Genomic DNA, 15,957 nt, shown 5'->3' with positions numbered 1-15,957 from the left:
AATGTTGAGATGAAAACAAGTGTGGGAATAGTCATGAACTGTGTGAGTGACCCCGTGTGGCGTGGGTGGAGGAGCTCACAGCGTCCTGTGGCTGCCAAACCCTGCACCTCACCACAGCTAAAATACAATATGCTCTTACCTACAAGGAGGCTTTGTCCCCCTCACCCCCCCCAAGGGATCACTAAAATACAAGTGAATAAAGTCACTCGGTAATTGTGGAGATTGACTCCGCACCTCTAAAATACAATATTATGCCTGCACATTATAGTTAAGGGACGAAATGCATGTCCCTCAACCATAATATGAAGGTGGAAGTACTTAAAGGTAAAGAGAAAGGCCTAAGGCCTTCCCCTAACAATCTTGGGGGACCCGTGGGAAATCTTTTTTTTTGGGTGGGGGAACATAATTTTTATTTGAACTACCCCAACCGAACTTTACATAACCTAACCTCTAACGTCCCCCTCGACCCCCCTCCTAACAAGTACAACGTACAGTATGTGAGACCTTGGAAAGGTTGTTATTATTCTTGTGGGGGCAATATTGGAGGCGTGTAGTGAATCTTCATATTTACCCTTGAACCTCCTTATGAGGGGGCTTCACCCCCCTCAACTCCCCAAGGGGTCACTAAACGACAGGGGAATACACATGAACCTCCTAGCAGGGCCCCCGCCACCTTGGCCCTCCCTGGGTCTCCACGCCTCGTGCTGTGGGCCGCGCGGGGCGACACACACCCTTCAGGGCTACGGCCACCATGGTTTTGATAGCTGCGGTGTTCCGGGAGGTGGGAAGGTTAGTGGAAGACATGTGTGACTGCAGAAGAACATAGTGTTGGATAAGTAGGCAACGAGACATGGAAGGCTGCAGTGAGATCTTAACCTAGCTCTGTAACTTGCGTTTTCGCCTTACCGCGGCGTGTGTTATCTGCTGTGGCCGTGTAATCGCTATATGTGTTAATATATTCTCTGTGTTAACGTGTGTTGTAAGTATATCTTGATTTTTCTCTCTATGCTTTCTGCTTCTTCTTCTTCTTTTGGAGCGTTTTATAAGGCTAGTTAGGCCGTGGGTTTCATCTCCAAGTTTGAATCTCCCGTCGCTCAAATGTAAACAAACGCTTGATCTTGATGTCACAGAGGCTTGAGATTTCTCCCAGCCAGGCCTTTGTATCGGCACTGATTTTGATCTCGGTATGGGATGGGTGTATGTTGATTGCTGAGTGGACTTTCATTTAGCACTCTACCTTCATTTTTTTCTTCTTGGGTCTCTGTCGCTATGTATCGCTTCGTAGGTCACCTCTTGATAATTTCTTCTTCTTCTTCTTCAGGAGTTCCGCATTTGTAACGGCACTCCATGATGTAGCCCACAGGTGATGTAGCCCTTATCTGTTTTGGGTCTGTTGTTTTTCTCTTATTTTTCGTCTTTTTTCTTTTATCCTCTCTTTTCCAGTGCCATCTTCTTCTTCTTCTTCTTCTTCTTCTTCTTCTTCTTCTTTCTTCTTCTTCCTATTCAACTCCATTCAGCAACAGCAAAAAGCGATTCGATCTTTCTTCATTTGGTTTATCGAAGGAGAAAAAGATTAGCATGACCAAAGAGGAGGAGGAGGAGGAGGAGGAGGAGGAGGAGGAGGAGGAAAACATGGTAAAAAGGAGAATATAAGGAGGAGGAGGAGGAGGAAGAGGAGGAGGGTTAGAAAACAAATAACAAGATTAATAACAATAACAACAACAATAATATAAATGCAGGTAATGGAGAGAGAGAGAGAGAGAGAGAGAGAGAGAGAGAGAGAGAGAGAGAGAGAGAGAGAGAGAGAGAGAGAGAGAAACACGAAACAAACAAGACTTAAAAATAAACAAAACAAACACGTAATAATAATAATAATAATAATAATAATAATAATAATAATAACACATAAATTAATAGTTAGTAAGTTAATAAAGAAGAAAAAAAAGGTCAGTGCATTCCATTAAACAAACAAACAAACAAACAAACAAATACAAGGTAAACAAAAGCAGACCGGGATGCGAACTCAAAACAAACATACTTACAAACAAACAAACAACGGCAGACTATTAACAAACAAACATACGAACGAACTATTGAATAAAAACAACCCATTAAGGAAGAGAAGGGAATCTATTAGTACCCAAACAGTAGTAGTAATAGTAGTAGTAGTAGTAGTAGTAGTAGTAGTAGTAGTAGTAGTAGTAATAGTAGTAGTAGTAGTAGTAGTAGAAAAAGTAAGATAATTAAAGTTAATGATAGACAAGATAGTTAAGGATTTGAAAAGTAAGATAGACAAAACACATGAGAGTTAAGGATTTGAAAAAGTAAGAAGTTAAGAATTTGAAAAGTAAGATAAACAAGATAAATTAAAGTTAAGGATTTGTAAAAGTGAGATAGAAAAAATAAATTAAAGTAAAGGATTTGAAAAAAGTAAGAAGTTAAGAATTTGAAAAGTAAGATAAACAAGATAAATTAAAGTTAAGGATTTGAAAAAGTAAGATAGAAAAAATAAATTAAAGTAAAGGATTTGAAAAAAGTAAGAAGTTAAGAATTTGAAAAGTAAGATAAACAAGATGAATCAAAATTAAAGATTATAAAAAGCAAGATAAACTAAGCAAGACAAAGTAGACACAATAAGATACAGATTAAGATAGAAAAACAAGATAGTAAAGTTGAAAATCAGTGAAGAAAAACCGTATTAGGTCAAAAACAAAAAGGTCTCAAATAGAGTTAATTACAGATGGCGCGCGCGTCGGACTTCGAGCGAGGACGGAAGGAATCAAAGAAGCCTTGCGGTCCACCTTCCTTCCTTCGCGCCGTGGCCACTCCACCTCCTCCTCCACCTCCACCTCCACCTCCACTTCCAGCCGCCAGAATGTCATCCCCTGATTTCCGGCGCTGACGAAGAGAAGCTGGAAGAGTGGGCGGGGGTTGCCAACTTGTAGGGTGATTCTCTCTCTCTCTCTCTCTCAGAAAATATGAGGTTATATATACAGAGAGAGAGAGAGAGAGAGAGAGAGAGAGAGAGAGAGAGAGAGAGAGAGAGAGAGAGAGAGAGAGAGAGAGAGAGAGAGAGAGAGACACACACACACACACACACACACACACAGTAACAATAATATATCTGAAAACACAAATACAAATAATAATAATAATAATAATAATAATAATAATAATAATAATATTACACTAACATACACTAACTATATACAGGGACACAGACAACATCAAATTTACCTTGAAAAATGCATAAATAGTAATAATAATAATAATAATGATAATAATAATAATAGCAAAAATAATGATGATAATGATAATAATAATTGCTGTTTGTGTGGTTGTTTGTTTTTATGGTCAAATTTTATTACCGTGAAAAATATATTAATAAAAAAATCTCAATTACTTTTATTTGTTCATTTATTTGTTGCCTAGTTATAATCTTGATCTATAATATCGTTAAGTAGAAAATATTAATAACAATTCTCAAGAGCACAAACAATCACACAAGCAACGCATTACATTACAGTGTTGCCAATCATTTTTTCTTAATTACACAGTGTTGCCAATCATTTTGTTCTTAATTACAGTGTTGCCAATTATTTTTTTCTTAACTACACAGTGTTGCCAATTGTATTTTTTTTAATTACACAGTGTTGCCAATAATTTTTTTTCTTAACTACACAGTGTTGCCAATTATTTTTTTCTTCACTACACAGTGTTGCCAATGATTTTTTTCTTAACTACAGTGTTGCCAGTTATTTTTTTCTTAACTACAGTGTTGCCATCTATTTTTTTTTTCTTAATTACAGTGTTGCCAATTATGCCATCGTTTGCACTTTCCTTTTTGGGGGGTGAATTTTTTTTTTTTATAGTAAATTGTTTTTTTTTTCGTGAAAATTTTGGTTTTTTTTTAATTCATCATTTTGGGAATTTAGTTTTGGGGAGAAATTATCGTTTTTTTATGTAAATTTTCGTTTCTTATGTAAATTTTCGTTTTTTATATAAATTTTCGTTTTTTATGGAAATTTCTCGTTTTTTATGGAAATTTTCGTTTTTTTATGGAAATCATCGTTTTTTATGGAAATTTTTGCTTTTTAAGAATTTATCACTTTGGGGAATTTAGTTTTAAGTGATTGTAAGGAAATTTTCGAATCCTTTTATCACTTCATTTTGGGGAATAGTTTTGGAAAGGAATTATTTTCGAAAGAGAAATTTTGGGGTTTTAGGAAATTTTGGCTCTTTTGGTGTCATTTATATTTTAACATTTTTCAAAGGAGTTTTAATAGGGAGGGAGGGGGAGGGAGGGGAGGGAAGGGGAATGGAGGGAAGGGGGAACTACTTCATATGCATGCTATTAGAGTGGGGAGGGGGAGGGAAGGGAGGGGAGGATGAGGAGGGAAGGGGGTAAGAATGAGTGAGAGGGAAGGGAAGGGAAGGGAAGGGAAGGGAAGGGAAGGGAAGGGGAGAGAAGGGAAGGAAGGAGTTAAGGAAGAAAGGAAAAATAGAGGAAAAGGGTTATAACAGAGAAGATAGGAAGGGAAGGGAAGGACGGAGAAAGGAAGGGAAGGGAAGGGAAGGGAAGGGATGGAGGAGAAGAAATATAAGAGAAAGGAAAGGATGAAAATAGAAATGAAGAGAAAGGAAAGGAAGGGAAGGGAAGGGAAGGGAAGGGGAGATAGGAAGAGAAAAGAATGGAGAGAGAGAGAGAGAGAGAGAGAGAGAGAGAGAGAGAGAGAGAGAGAGAGAGAGAGAGAGAGAGAGAGAGAGAGAGAGAGAGAGAGAGAGAGAGAGAGAGAGAGAGAGAGAGAGAGAGAGAGAGAGAGAAAGGAAAAGGAGGAAAGGTGATGGAATAAAGCAGGGATTAGGAAGAGGGAAGAGAGAGTGAGGAGAGAAAAAAGGAAGAAAGGGAGAGAGGAAGAAAAGAGGAAAGAGGAAGAGGAAGGAATAGAGAGAGAAGGAAAGAGAGAATATGGAGAAGAAAGGAAGGAAGGAAGGAAGGAAGGAAGGAGAAATAAGGGAAAACTTATTGATTGAGAGAGAGAGAGAGAGAGAGAGAGAGAGAGAGAGAGAGAGAGAGAGAGAGAGAGAGAGAGAGAGAGAGAGAGAGAGAGAGTATTGGCAGCGATATTTTAAACTTGTCTCAAATCAGTCAGGGAGAAAATGAGAGAGAGAGAGAGAGAGAGAGAGAGAGAGAGAGAGAGAGAGAGAGAGAGAGAGAGAGAGATAATAACACAGACACAAACAGACAGACATTAGGAGGAGGAGGAGGAGGAGGAGGAGGAGGAGGAAGAGAAGGGAGAAGAAGAAGAAGAAGGAGAGGAGGAATAGAGAGGGGAAATAGCTGTGACGAAAACGATGGGGAGGAGGAGGAGAAGGAAGAGGAGGAGGAGGAGGAGGAGGAAGAGGAGGAAGAGGAGGAGGAGGGGAGCTTACCTGAGTCTGGTTGGGGGGGAGATATCTCTTCCATTGCGAGAGCTTTAGTGGGGAGAGAAGAGGGGGGAGAGGGGGGAGGGGGAGGAGGAGGAGGAGGAGGGGGGAGAGAAAAATGGGGGGGCGGGGGGGAGAGATTCTGTTTAGTCATAATGGAAAAACAGACATACTTAAAAGATGGTGGGCTGATGCATATGCCGCCATCTTTGTTTGTGGTGGTGGTGGTGGTGGTGGTGGTGAGGGGGGGAGGGTGGTGATGGTGGTGGTGGTGATGTATTTGATAAGTTGATTTTTACTGCATTCTCTCTCTCTCTCTCTCTCTTTTACTCTATCTATCTGTATCTATCTGTCTATCTCCACCGCCTCCTCCTCCTCCTCCTCCTCTTCTTCTCTCACATAAGAACCTAAGGAGTCTGCAAGAGGCCGGCAGGTCTATACAAGGCAGCTCCCGTGAACCTAACCCCACCTAACTTCTCCATCCATGAACTCGCCTAACGATTTCATAAGTTCGATAGATACATTCAAGGAAAAGGTTACATTCGAACTTCTTCTTGAATCTATCTTATTGGCACTCACAACAAGCCTGGACCAGTCATCCCCTACCACCAGAACTGCACTGCATACTCCAGAAGAGGTCTAACTAATAACGGTTAATTCAAGAATGTTAGATTTTGACTTCTTCTTTAATGAATCCATCTTATTGGCACTCACAAGCCTGATCCAGTCATCCCGTACCACCAGAACTGCACTGCATACTCCAGAAGAGGTCTAACTAATAACGGTTAATTCAAGAAGGTTAGATTTTGACTTCTTTAATGTATCCATCTTATTGACACTCACAAGCCTGGTCCAGTCATCCCGTACCACCAGAACTGCACTGCATACTCCAGAAGAGGTCTAACTAATAACAGTTAATTCAAGAAGGTTAGATTTTGACTTCTTCTTTAATGTATCCATCTTATTGGCACTCACAAGCCTGGTCCAGTCATCCCGTACCACCAGAACTGCACTGCATAATCGAGATGAGGTCTAACTAATAACGGTTAATTCAAGAAGGTTAGATTTTGACTTCTTTAATGTATCCATCTTATTGGCACTCACAAGCCTGGTCCACTCATCCCGTACCACCAGAACTGCACTGCATAATCGAGATGAGGTCTGGCTAATGCAAAATACAGCTTGGGGATGTCTTCGGCGCTCCTGTTGTTTACGCTCCTTGAAATGAATCCCAGTACCCTGTTTGCTCCATTTCTAGCTTGAATGCATTGTGCCCTTGGACGGGGATCGGAGCTCACTAAGACTCCTAGATCCCTCTCGCACCCAGACCTGCTTATGGGCGTATCATCTAAGCAATAGTTATGTGAGGGGTTGTTCCTACCTACACTCAGAATACTGCACTTCCCGACATTGAACTGCATCTGCCATTTCCCCGCCCAGTCCTACAATCTGTCTAAGCCACCCTTCTCTTCCCTTTCCATTCCTTTCTTTTCCTTTCCCTTCCCTTCCCTTCTCCACAAGTTTATACTCAATTACTCTGCCGATCTTGGTATCATCTGCAAACTTACTGACATCATTAATAGTGCCTAGGGGTGTTATCTAAGCAATAGTTATGTGAGGGGTTGTTCCGACCTACACTCAGAATACTGCACTTCCCTACATTGAACTCCATCTGCCATTTATCCGCCCAATCATACAGTCTGTCTAACCCATCCATTCTTTTTTTCTTCCTCTTCCTTCCCTTTTTCTTCTTCCTCCTCCTCCTCCTCCTCCTCCTTCTCCCATCTGCCATGTCCCCGCTCAATCCTACAGTCTGTCTCGCCCATCCATTCTTTTTTTCTTCCTCTTCCTTCCCTAACTATCCCTTCCCTTTTTCTTCTTCTTCCTCCTCCTCCTCCTCCTCCTCCTTCCCTTACCTTCCTCCTCCTTCTCTGCCTTGATCTTCACCCTTCGCGACGTTGCCACACTCCATGTTCCAGAGCGGGGGCGCGAGGGGGGGTGGGGGGCAGCGTCCTCCACCCCGCCCCCCGCGCCGCTCCCCCCTGGTTCCTGCTGGGTGTCCTGGCTGCCCTCCCCACCCTGGGTCTTCCCGCTGGGGGGTGCATTGCTGGGATCCTGGGGAGAGAAAAAGGGGGGTTAGTGAAGGGTGATGGGGTGGGGGGGATGGGGGGGTAGGGGGGTGACATGCCCATAATAGATAATTAAGTAGATAAATAGAGTAGGAAGAGAAAGAGAAGGAAGGAAGGAGAGAGAATGAAGGGAAGGAAGGAGGGAGGGAGGGAGGGAGAATGAAGGGAAGGGAAAAAGGAAGGAGAGGGGAGAAAGGAAGGAGGGAAGGAAGGAAGGGAGAATGAAGGGAAGGGAGGAAGGAAGGAGGGAGGGAAGGAAGGAGAGAGAATGAAGGGAAGGAAGGAGGGAGGGAGGGAGGGTGATAAAGGAGGAAGAATCTAAGGAAGGAAGGAGAGAAGGAAGGAAGGAAGGAAGGAGAGAAGGAAGGAGAGAGAATCTAAGTATGGAAGGAAGGAAGGAAGGCAGGAAAGAAGGGAGAGAAAGAAAGGGAGGAATGAAATATAGAAAGAGGAAAGAGGAAAGAAAGAAGGGAGGAAAGGAAGAAGGGAGGAAAGGAAGAAGGGAGGAAAGGAGAAGGAAGAAAGGGAGGAAGAGAGGAAGAGAAAAAAAACAACTGCTGGAGAGAGAGAGAGAGAGAGAGAGAGAGAGAGAGAGAGAGAGAGAGAGAGAGAGAGAGAGTGTGTGTGTGTGTGTGTGTGTGTGTGTGTGTGTGTGTGTGTTTAGTGGCCATGGGGAAAACCAATGATAAGAGAAGATGAGAATAGGCCTAAAAATAGACAAAAAAAAAAGAAAGAGAAAGAGAAATAAGGAAATAAGGAAAGGAATAATAAAGAATGAAACAAGAAATAAAAAAGAAAAGAAAAGAAAGAAAACAAGATACCCAATGAAAAGGAAAACAAAGAAAACAAGAAAATAAATGAAGAAAGGAAGAAAAGGAGGAAAGGAAAAGAAGAAAAAGAGAAGATTAAGGAAAAAAAAAAGAAAAAAAAGAAAATCCTACAAGAAGATTGAGAAGGAGAAAATACATAGGAATACATAGGAAGAACAGACACCAGAAGACCTACCGGTAGAGAAAGGAGGAGGAGGAGGAGGAGGAGGAGGAAATTATGAGAGAAAGGAATGTAAGGAATGAAAGGAAGAAAATGGAGAGGAAGACAAGAAGAATGAGAGGAGGAGGAGGAGGAGGAGGATGTAAGAAAAGAATATAGGAAGAAAATAAATAATGATAACAATAATAATAATAATAATAATAATAATAATAATAATAATAATAATAATAATAATAGTTTTTAATGTAGAGAAACGAGATCATTTGTAACTCTCTCTCTCTCTCTCTCTCTCTCTCTCATTTTTTAGAGGACAAAAAAATATTACGTTCATTGTTTTGGCAAATTTTTCAGCAACAACAACTCTCTCTCTCTCTCTCTCTCTCTCTCTCTTACTACTTCATTCTTATATTTTCTTTCTTTTTCTTCCTTCCTTCCTTCCTTCTTAACTTCATTTCCTCCTCCATCAATTTCCTCCGTCCTTGTTTCCTTCCTTCCCTCCCTCCCTCCTTCCCTCCCTTTCCTTTCCTTCCCTCCCTCCTTCCCTCCCTTTCCTTTCCTTCCCTCCCTTTTTCTCTCTCTCCTTCCTTCCCTTCTCTCTTTCCTTCCCTCCCTCTCTCCCTTTCCTTTCCTTCCCTCCCTTTTTCTCTCTCCTTCCTTCCTTCCCTCCCTCTCTCTCCCTCCTCCTCCCTCCCTCCACGTAAGGTCAATATTTTCCTCTATATAATGTAGGTCAATTTATAAAGGTCAGGAGGAGGAGGAGGAGGAGGAGGAGGAGGAGGAGGAGAAGTTGAGAAAGAGAAGAAAAAAGAGGGAAACGGACTGAGAGGAAAGATAAGGTGAAGAGAGAGAGAGAGAGAGAGAGAGAGAGAGAGAGAGAGAGAGAGAGAGAGAGAGAGAGACCTCGCTAGCTAATACTGTCAGCACCACTACACACACACACACACACACACACACACACACACACACACACACACACATGTAAGGATTGCGTGTAAAACTGGATCAAACTGACTCTGGTGTGCGTGTGTGTGTGTGTGTGTGTGTGTGTGTGTGTGTGTGTGTAAAGAAATTAGTTTTATGTGGAGGTGAGACGTGCTCCTCCTCCTCCTCCTCCTCCTCCTCCTCCTCCCTCTTCTTCCACCATAACCTCCACCAACATTCCCTTCACTACCACAATCCTCCTCCTCCTCCTCCTCCTCCTCCTCCTTTTAAACTAAGACATCATGATTTTCTACAGATATTAAAACAACAATAACAATAACAATAATAATAATAATAATAATAACAATAACAATAATAATAATAATAATAATAATAATAATAATAATAATAATAATAATAATAACGAAAATAATAATGAGCCACTCCCTTTTTCTATGACACAAAAAAGAAAACGAGGAAAAGAAAACGGAACAAGGTCATGAGAGAGAGAGAGAGAGAGAGAGAGAGAGAGAGAGAGAGAGAGAGAGAGAGAGAGAGAGAGAGAGAGAGAGAGAGATTCCTGCTAAACGTATGACGCCTGATTCATACTATAGAGGGGTTGCACTGACGTCACACCGCTTCGCTTTTGTTTGTGGAAAAATAACTGTCCGCCATTTTGGGAGGCAAGTTCGATCAGCTGAGCCCCTGCCCCCTGATGATGGCTGGCCCGTCTTCATGACACAATCTAAGTGAATATGCAAATAATCTGTACATTTCCAGGCTCCGTTATATAACTATCCATTACGCTGCCAAATGATGATGGACGTACAGTATATATATATATTTATTATCAAACTTCAAGATATATTTGATGATAAGAACAATGGATATATGACTAATTTAACCCAGGGTATCTCCGGGCGGTGTTTAGTAAGAACATAAGAACGTAAGGGGTTCGCAATAAGCCCGCTGACCTATACTTGGCAGCCCCTGTCTACCTACCGCGAGGGGCAGTGTAGCGCCTATCAGTAACAGTAATAGATGGACACTAACACACCCAGTAATAGATGGACACTAACACACCCAGTAATAGATGGACACTAACACACACACCCACACAGTAAGAGATGGACACTAACACACCCACCCACAGTAATAGATGGACCACTAACACACCCACCCACACAGTAATAGATGGACACTAACACACACACCCACACAGTAATAGATGGACACTAACACACCCACCCACACAGTAATAGATGGACACTAACACCCACACCAACACAGTAATAGATGGACACTAACACACCCACCCACACAGTAATAGATGGACACTAACACACCCACCCACACAGTAATAGATGGACACTAACACCCACACCCACACAGTAATAGATGGGCCATTAACACCCACACCCACACAGTAATAGATGGACACTAACACCCACACCCACACAGTAATAGATGGGCCATTAACACCCACACCCACACAGTAATAGATGGACACTAACACACCCACCCACACAGTAATAGATGGACACACCCACACCCACACAGTAATAGATGGACACTAACACACCCACCCACACAGTAATAGATGGACACTAACACACCCACCCACACAGTAATAGATGGACACTAACACCCACACCCACACAGTAATAGATGGGCCATTAACACCCACACCCACACAGTAATAGATGGACACTAACACACCCACCCACACAGTAATAGATGGGCCATTAACACCCACACCCACACAGTAAGAGATGGACACTAACACACCCACCCACACAGTAATAGATGGACACTAACACACCCACACCCACACAGTAATAGATGGGCCATTAACACCCACACCCACACAGTAAGAGATGGACACTAACACACCCACCCACACAGTAATAGATGGGCCACTAACACCCACACCCACAGTAATAGATGGACCACTAACACACCCACCCACACAGTAACAGATGGACACTAACACCCACACCAACACAGTAATAGATGGGCCACTAACACACCCACCCACAGTAATAGATGGACCACTAACACACCCACCCACACAGTAACATGACGGGGAAAAGCTGGGGAGCTCTCTTGCGGTAAATATGTGCCTCCCAAAATGGCGGGCCTTTGCGGGGCAGCTGAGAAGTGATGACGTCACGTGCAACCCCTCTGTACGACAAGTGACTCGTCCACACCGGCAAAATATACTTCAAGGGTTCACACGTTGTTCTGGTCACACTGCTTGGGACCTGAATGGCACAGGAGCGAACCGTCACCAGCAGCCCGGGAGGTTTGTCAGCGGGAATAGTTTTACCGGGGTCTGTCTGTGCTGGATAGACCGAACACGCTTCCGTCACAGACCAGCACCAGCACAGCACACAGCCGCAGCTTTGGGGAAGGCAGCGCAACATTCTGCACGGTTTTATAAGAGACTCTCCCCTCTAACTTCAGCCATTTCCAAAGTCCAAAAACGGGGGCAATCGGGTTCTAATGTGTGTTTCTTCAGGTTCACGGTACAGAAGAAGGGTCAAACTACCACCAGGGTCATAAAACTACACCTGGAAATGCCCCAAACCCATACGAAAGCCTTGTCAAATGTCTGTTTCCTTAGGTTCACGGTACAGAAGGGTCACACTACCACCAGGGTCATAAAACTACTGGAAATGCCCCAAACACCTACGAAAGCTTTGTCAAATGTGTGTTTCCTTAGGTTCACGGTACAGAAGGGTCACACTACCACCAGGGTCATAAAACTACACCTGGAAATGCCCCAACCCCATACGAAAGCCTTGTCAAATGTCTGTTTCCTTAGGTTCACGGTACAGAAGCAGGGGCAAACTACCACCAGGGTCATAAAACTACACCTGGAAATGCCCCAAACCCATACGAAAGCCTTGTCAAATGTGTGTTTCCTTAGGTTCACGGTACAGAAGAAGGGTCAAACTGCCACCAGGGTCATAAAACGTCTTCTGGATATGCCCCAAACTCCTACGAAAGCCTTGTCAAATGTGTGTTTCCTTAGGCTCACGGTACAGAAGAAGGGTCACACTACCACCAGGGTCATAAAACTACCCCTGGAAATGCCCCAAACTCCTACGAAAGCCTTGTCAAATATGTGAACTCGGGCCACGAAATGGCTAGTAATACGCCCCAGTCTCTCTCTGTTTCCCTGCGTCAGAATTATTGATGGAATCTTTGTTCATCGTCCAGAGGTTCTTTCCATTGAGTCACACATTCTCCTTTCTTTTCTTTAGGGATTTGTGCACCCAAAGTCTTTTGTTTTATACTTTTGAGTTTTTCATTTTCCTACTCTCCCATAAAAGTGCTGTTCTTAAATATGGTTGGCACAGGTGAGGTATTTCCAGGGTGATTAAATATGTTTTTTTTTTTTACGTCGTGGCCTATTGCGCCGGTAGGCTTCTTCCCGGTAGATCCTGATGGTCGGCCCAAGGCTTCTTCCCAGTGGATCCTGATGGTCGGCCCAAGGCTTCTTCCCGGTGGATCCTGATGGTCGGCCCAAGGCTTCTTCCCAGTGGATCCTGATGGTCGGCCCAAGGCTTCTTCCCGGTGGATCCTGATGGTCGGCCCATTTCTTCCCGGTGGATCCTGATGGTCGGCCCAAGGCTTCTTCCCGGTGGATCCTGATGGTCGGCCCAAGGCTTCTTCCCTGTGGATCCTGATGGTCGGCCCAAGGTTTCTTCCCGGTGGGACCTGATGGTCGGCCCAAGGCTTCTTCCCGGTGGATCCTGATGGTCGGCCCAAGGCTTCTTCCCGGTGGATCCTGATGGTCGGCCCAAGGCTTCTTCCCGGTGGATCCTGATGGTCGGCCCAAGGCTTCTTCCCGGTGGATCCTGATGGTCGGCCCAAGGCTTCTTCCAGTGGATCCTGATGGTCGGCCCAAGGCTTCTTCCAGTGGATCCTGATGGTCGGCCCAACGCTTCTTCCCGGTGGGGCCTGATGGTCGGCCCAAGGCTTCTTCCCGGTGGGGCCTGATGGTCGGCCCAAGGCTTCTTCCCGGTGGGTCCTGATGGTCGGCCCAAGGCTTCTTCCCGGTGGGGCCTGATGGTCGGCCCAAGGCTTCTTCCCGGTGGGGCCTGATGGTCGGCCCAAGGCTTCTTCCCAGTGGGGCCTGATGGTCGGCCCAAGGCTTCTTCCCGGTGGGGCCTGATGGTCGGCCCAAGGCTTCTTCCCGGTGGGGCCTGATGGTCGGCCCAAGGCTTCTTCCCGGTGGGTCCTGATGGTCGGCCCAGCCCGTTCTGGAGCAGGCGAGTGTTTATAGTGGCGCCATCTTGCATTGGCTCATGCTGCCCTCCCGGAACTCATCTTTAATCCTAGGATCAAGAGTCCGGGTTGATAGGTGGTCTTCTGGACAGCATGTGGGTAGTTTTAAGCCACTCGGCGGCGGCTGAAAAATCCCAGCTTGGTGGCACCGGGCGGGGATTGAACTCGCGTCGTCCTGAACGCGGCGTCGTCACGCTATCCATTCAGCCACCGCCTCTCCGTTGGTTGGTCCAGTTGCGGCATTTCCAGGGTGATTAAATATGCTTAGCACAGTTGCGGTATTTCCAGGGTGATTAAATATGGTTGGCACAGGTGAGGTATTTCCAGGGTGATCAAATATGGTTGGCACAGGTGAGGTATTTCCAGGGTGATTAAATATGGTTGGCACAGGTGTGGTATTTCCAGGGTGATTAAATATGGTTGACCCAGTTGAGGTATTTCCAGGTTGAAGGACAAGATCGCACTGCCGGCAACCCGTGTGAGTCGATCCCGTCCCGTGCAAGGGAGGCCATTATCGTGCCGCTGAAGTGCGTGAATCATGCTTACGAAAACAGGAATGAAGGACAGAGGAGAAAATCAATGAATATGAATCAAAGAAAGAAAGAGAGAAAGAGAAGGAAAGTAAAGAGAATAGATTACAGAGGAAGAAAGAAATATAAAATGAGGTAAAAAGAAAGAAAGAAAGAAAGAGAAGGAAAGGCAAAGAAGGAAAGTGAAGAGAATAGATTAGATAGAAATGAAGATAGAAATGAAGATAGAAATGAAGAAATAATGAAAGAAAAAAGAAAGATTAGAAAACTGCAAAAAAATATAATAAGAGGAAATAAAAGGGCCTGTGTGTGTGTGTGTGTGTGTGTGTGTGTGTGTGTGTGTGTGTGTGTGTGTGTGTGTGTGTGTGTGTGTGTAGGAATGTGTTTTGTATTCGTGTGTGTGTAACCATAATGTACCCCTTGTGTCTGTGTGTGTGTGTGTGTGTGTGTGTGTGTGTGTGTGTGTGTGTGTGTGTGTGTGTGTGTGTGTGTGTGTGTGTGTGTGTGTGTGTGTGTGCCAAAATAGGAACAGTAATCGATGTAATTATAGAAAATAACCTGAATTTCCTTATAAACCAAGATTTTTTTTGAGAGAGAGAGAGAGAGAGAGAGAGAGAGAGAGAGAGAGAGAGAGAGAGAGAGAGAGAGAGAGAGAGAGACCCTGCCCCATCTCAATTACACCTCTCCTCCCTTTACCCTCCCTCCTCCTCCTCCTCCTCCTCCTGACCCTCTTTAGCAAGGTTAAAGATTGTAAGAGTTGATGACGTCATTGCACGTGGACACACACACACACACACACACACACACACACACACACACACACACACACACACATACATACATACATACAGGCAGACAGACAGACACACACACAGGCATGACATGTAAGTAAATTAAATGACTTTAAACACACACACACACACACACACACACACACACACACACACACACACACACACACGCGAGGTGAGAGCAAATTAACACATACCAAAGTTAATTAAGATGATGGTACACACACACACACACACACACACACACACACACACACACACACACACACACACACACACACACACACACACACACAAATCTGTAGCATTCCTGAGCATTTAGGAGAGAGAGAGAGAGAGAGAGAGAGAGAGAGAGAGAGAGAGAGAGAGACCTTGATCTATCTCCATTCTCTCTCTCTCTCTCTCTCTCTCTCTCTCTCTCTCTCGGGTAATTCCTCCTTTCTCTCTTCCTCATTCTCTCTTTCTCTCCTTCTTTCTTCCTCTCCCTCTTTCCTCCTCTCTCTCTCCTCTTTCCTCCCCTTCTTCCCCTCCAATTAAAAGCTAATCCCCTCTTCTCCTCTTGAAAGCCACCCTCTTCCTCCTCCTCCTCTTCCTTTCTTTTCCTTCCCCTCTTCCTCTTCCTCTTTCTTTCTTTCCTTCTTTTCCTTCCCTTCATCTCTCCTCTTTCTTCTTATACTGTTCTTTATGTTGCCTGTCATTCCATGTTTTCTTCCTTCCTTCCTCCTTCCTTCTCTTCTTCCTCCTCCTCCTCCCTCTCCTCTCTTCCTCTTCCCAATTCGTAGGCTTTTTTATGTTGCCTCCTCATTCCATGTTTCCTTCCTCCTCCTCCTCCTCCTCCTCCTACTCCTATACTTCCTCGTCTTCCTCCTCCTC

The 15,957-nt window shown here is 44.2% G+C and overlaps 1 protein-coding gene and 1 long non-coding RNA gene across 2 annotated transcripts in view; one reads left to right on the top strand and one right to left on the bottom strand.

The window, feature by feature from the left end:
- Positions 1–15,957, bottom strand: part of LOC126984332 (basic proline-rich protein-like) — a 106,223-nt gene that overhangs the window by 41,295 nt on the left and 48,971 nt on the right. Inside the window, exons 5-6 of the mRNA XM_050837943.1 lie at positions 7,344–7,542; positions 5,434–5,475 (exon numbers count right to left, since the gene is read on the bottom strand). Coding sequence (XP_050693900.1) covers positions 5,434–5,475; positions 7,344–7,542 — 241 coding nt within the window. The remainder of the gene's footprint in view (positions 1–5,433; positions 5,476–7,343; positions 7,543–15,957) is intronic.
- Positions 5,767–7,065, top strand: LOC126984519 (uncharacterized). Its single transcript, XR_007736956.1, has 3 exons — positions 5,767–6,225; positions 6,355–6,457; positions 6,587–7,065. It is a non-coding gene; the product is annotated as an uncharacterized LOC126984519 (long non-coding RNA).

Source organism: Eriocheir sinensis, chromosome 57, assembly GCF_024679095.1.
Source record: "Eriocheir sinensis breed Jianghai 21 chromosome 57, ASM2467909v1, whole genome shotgun sequence".
Lineage (NCBI taxonomy): Eukaryota > Metazoa > Arthropoda > Malacostraca > Decapoda > Varunidae > Eriocheir > Eriocheir sinensis.
This window is presented reverse-complemented; position numbering and strand designations above follow the sequence as displayed.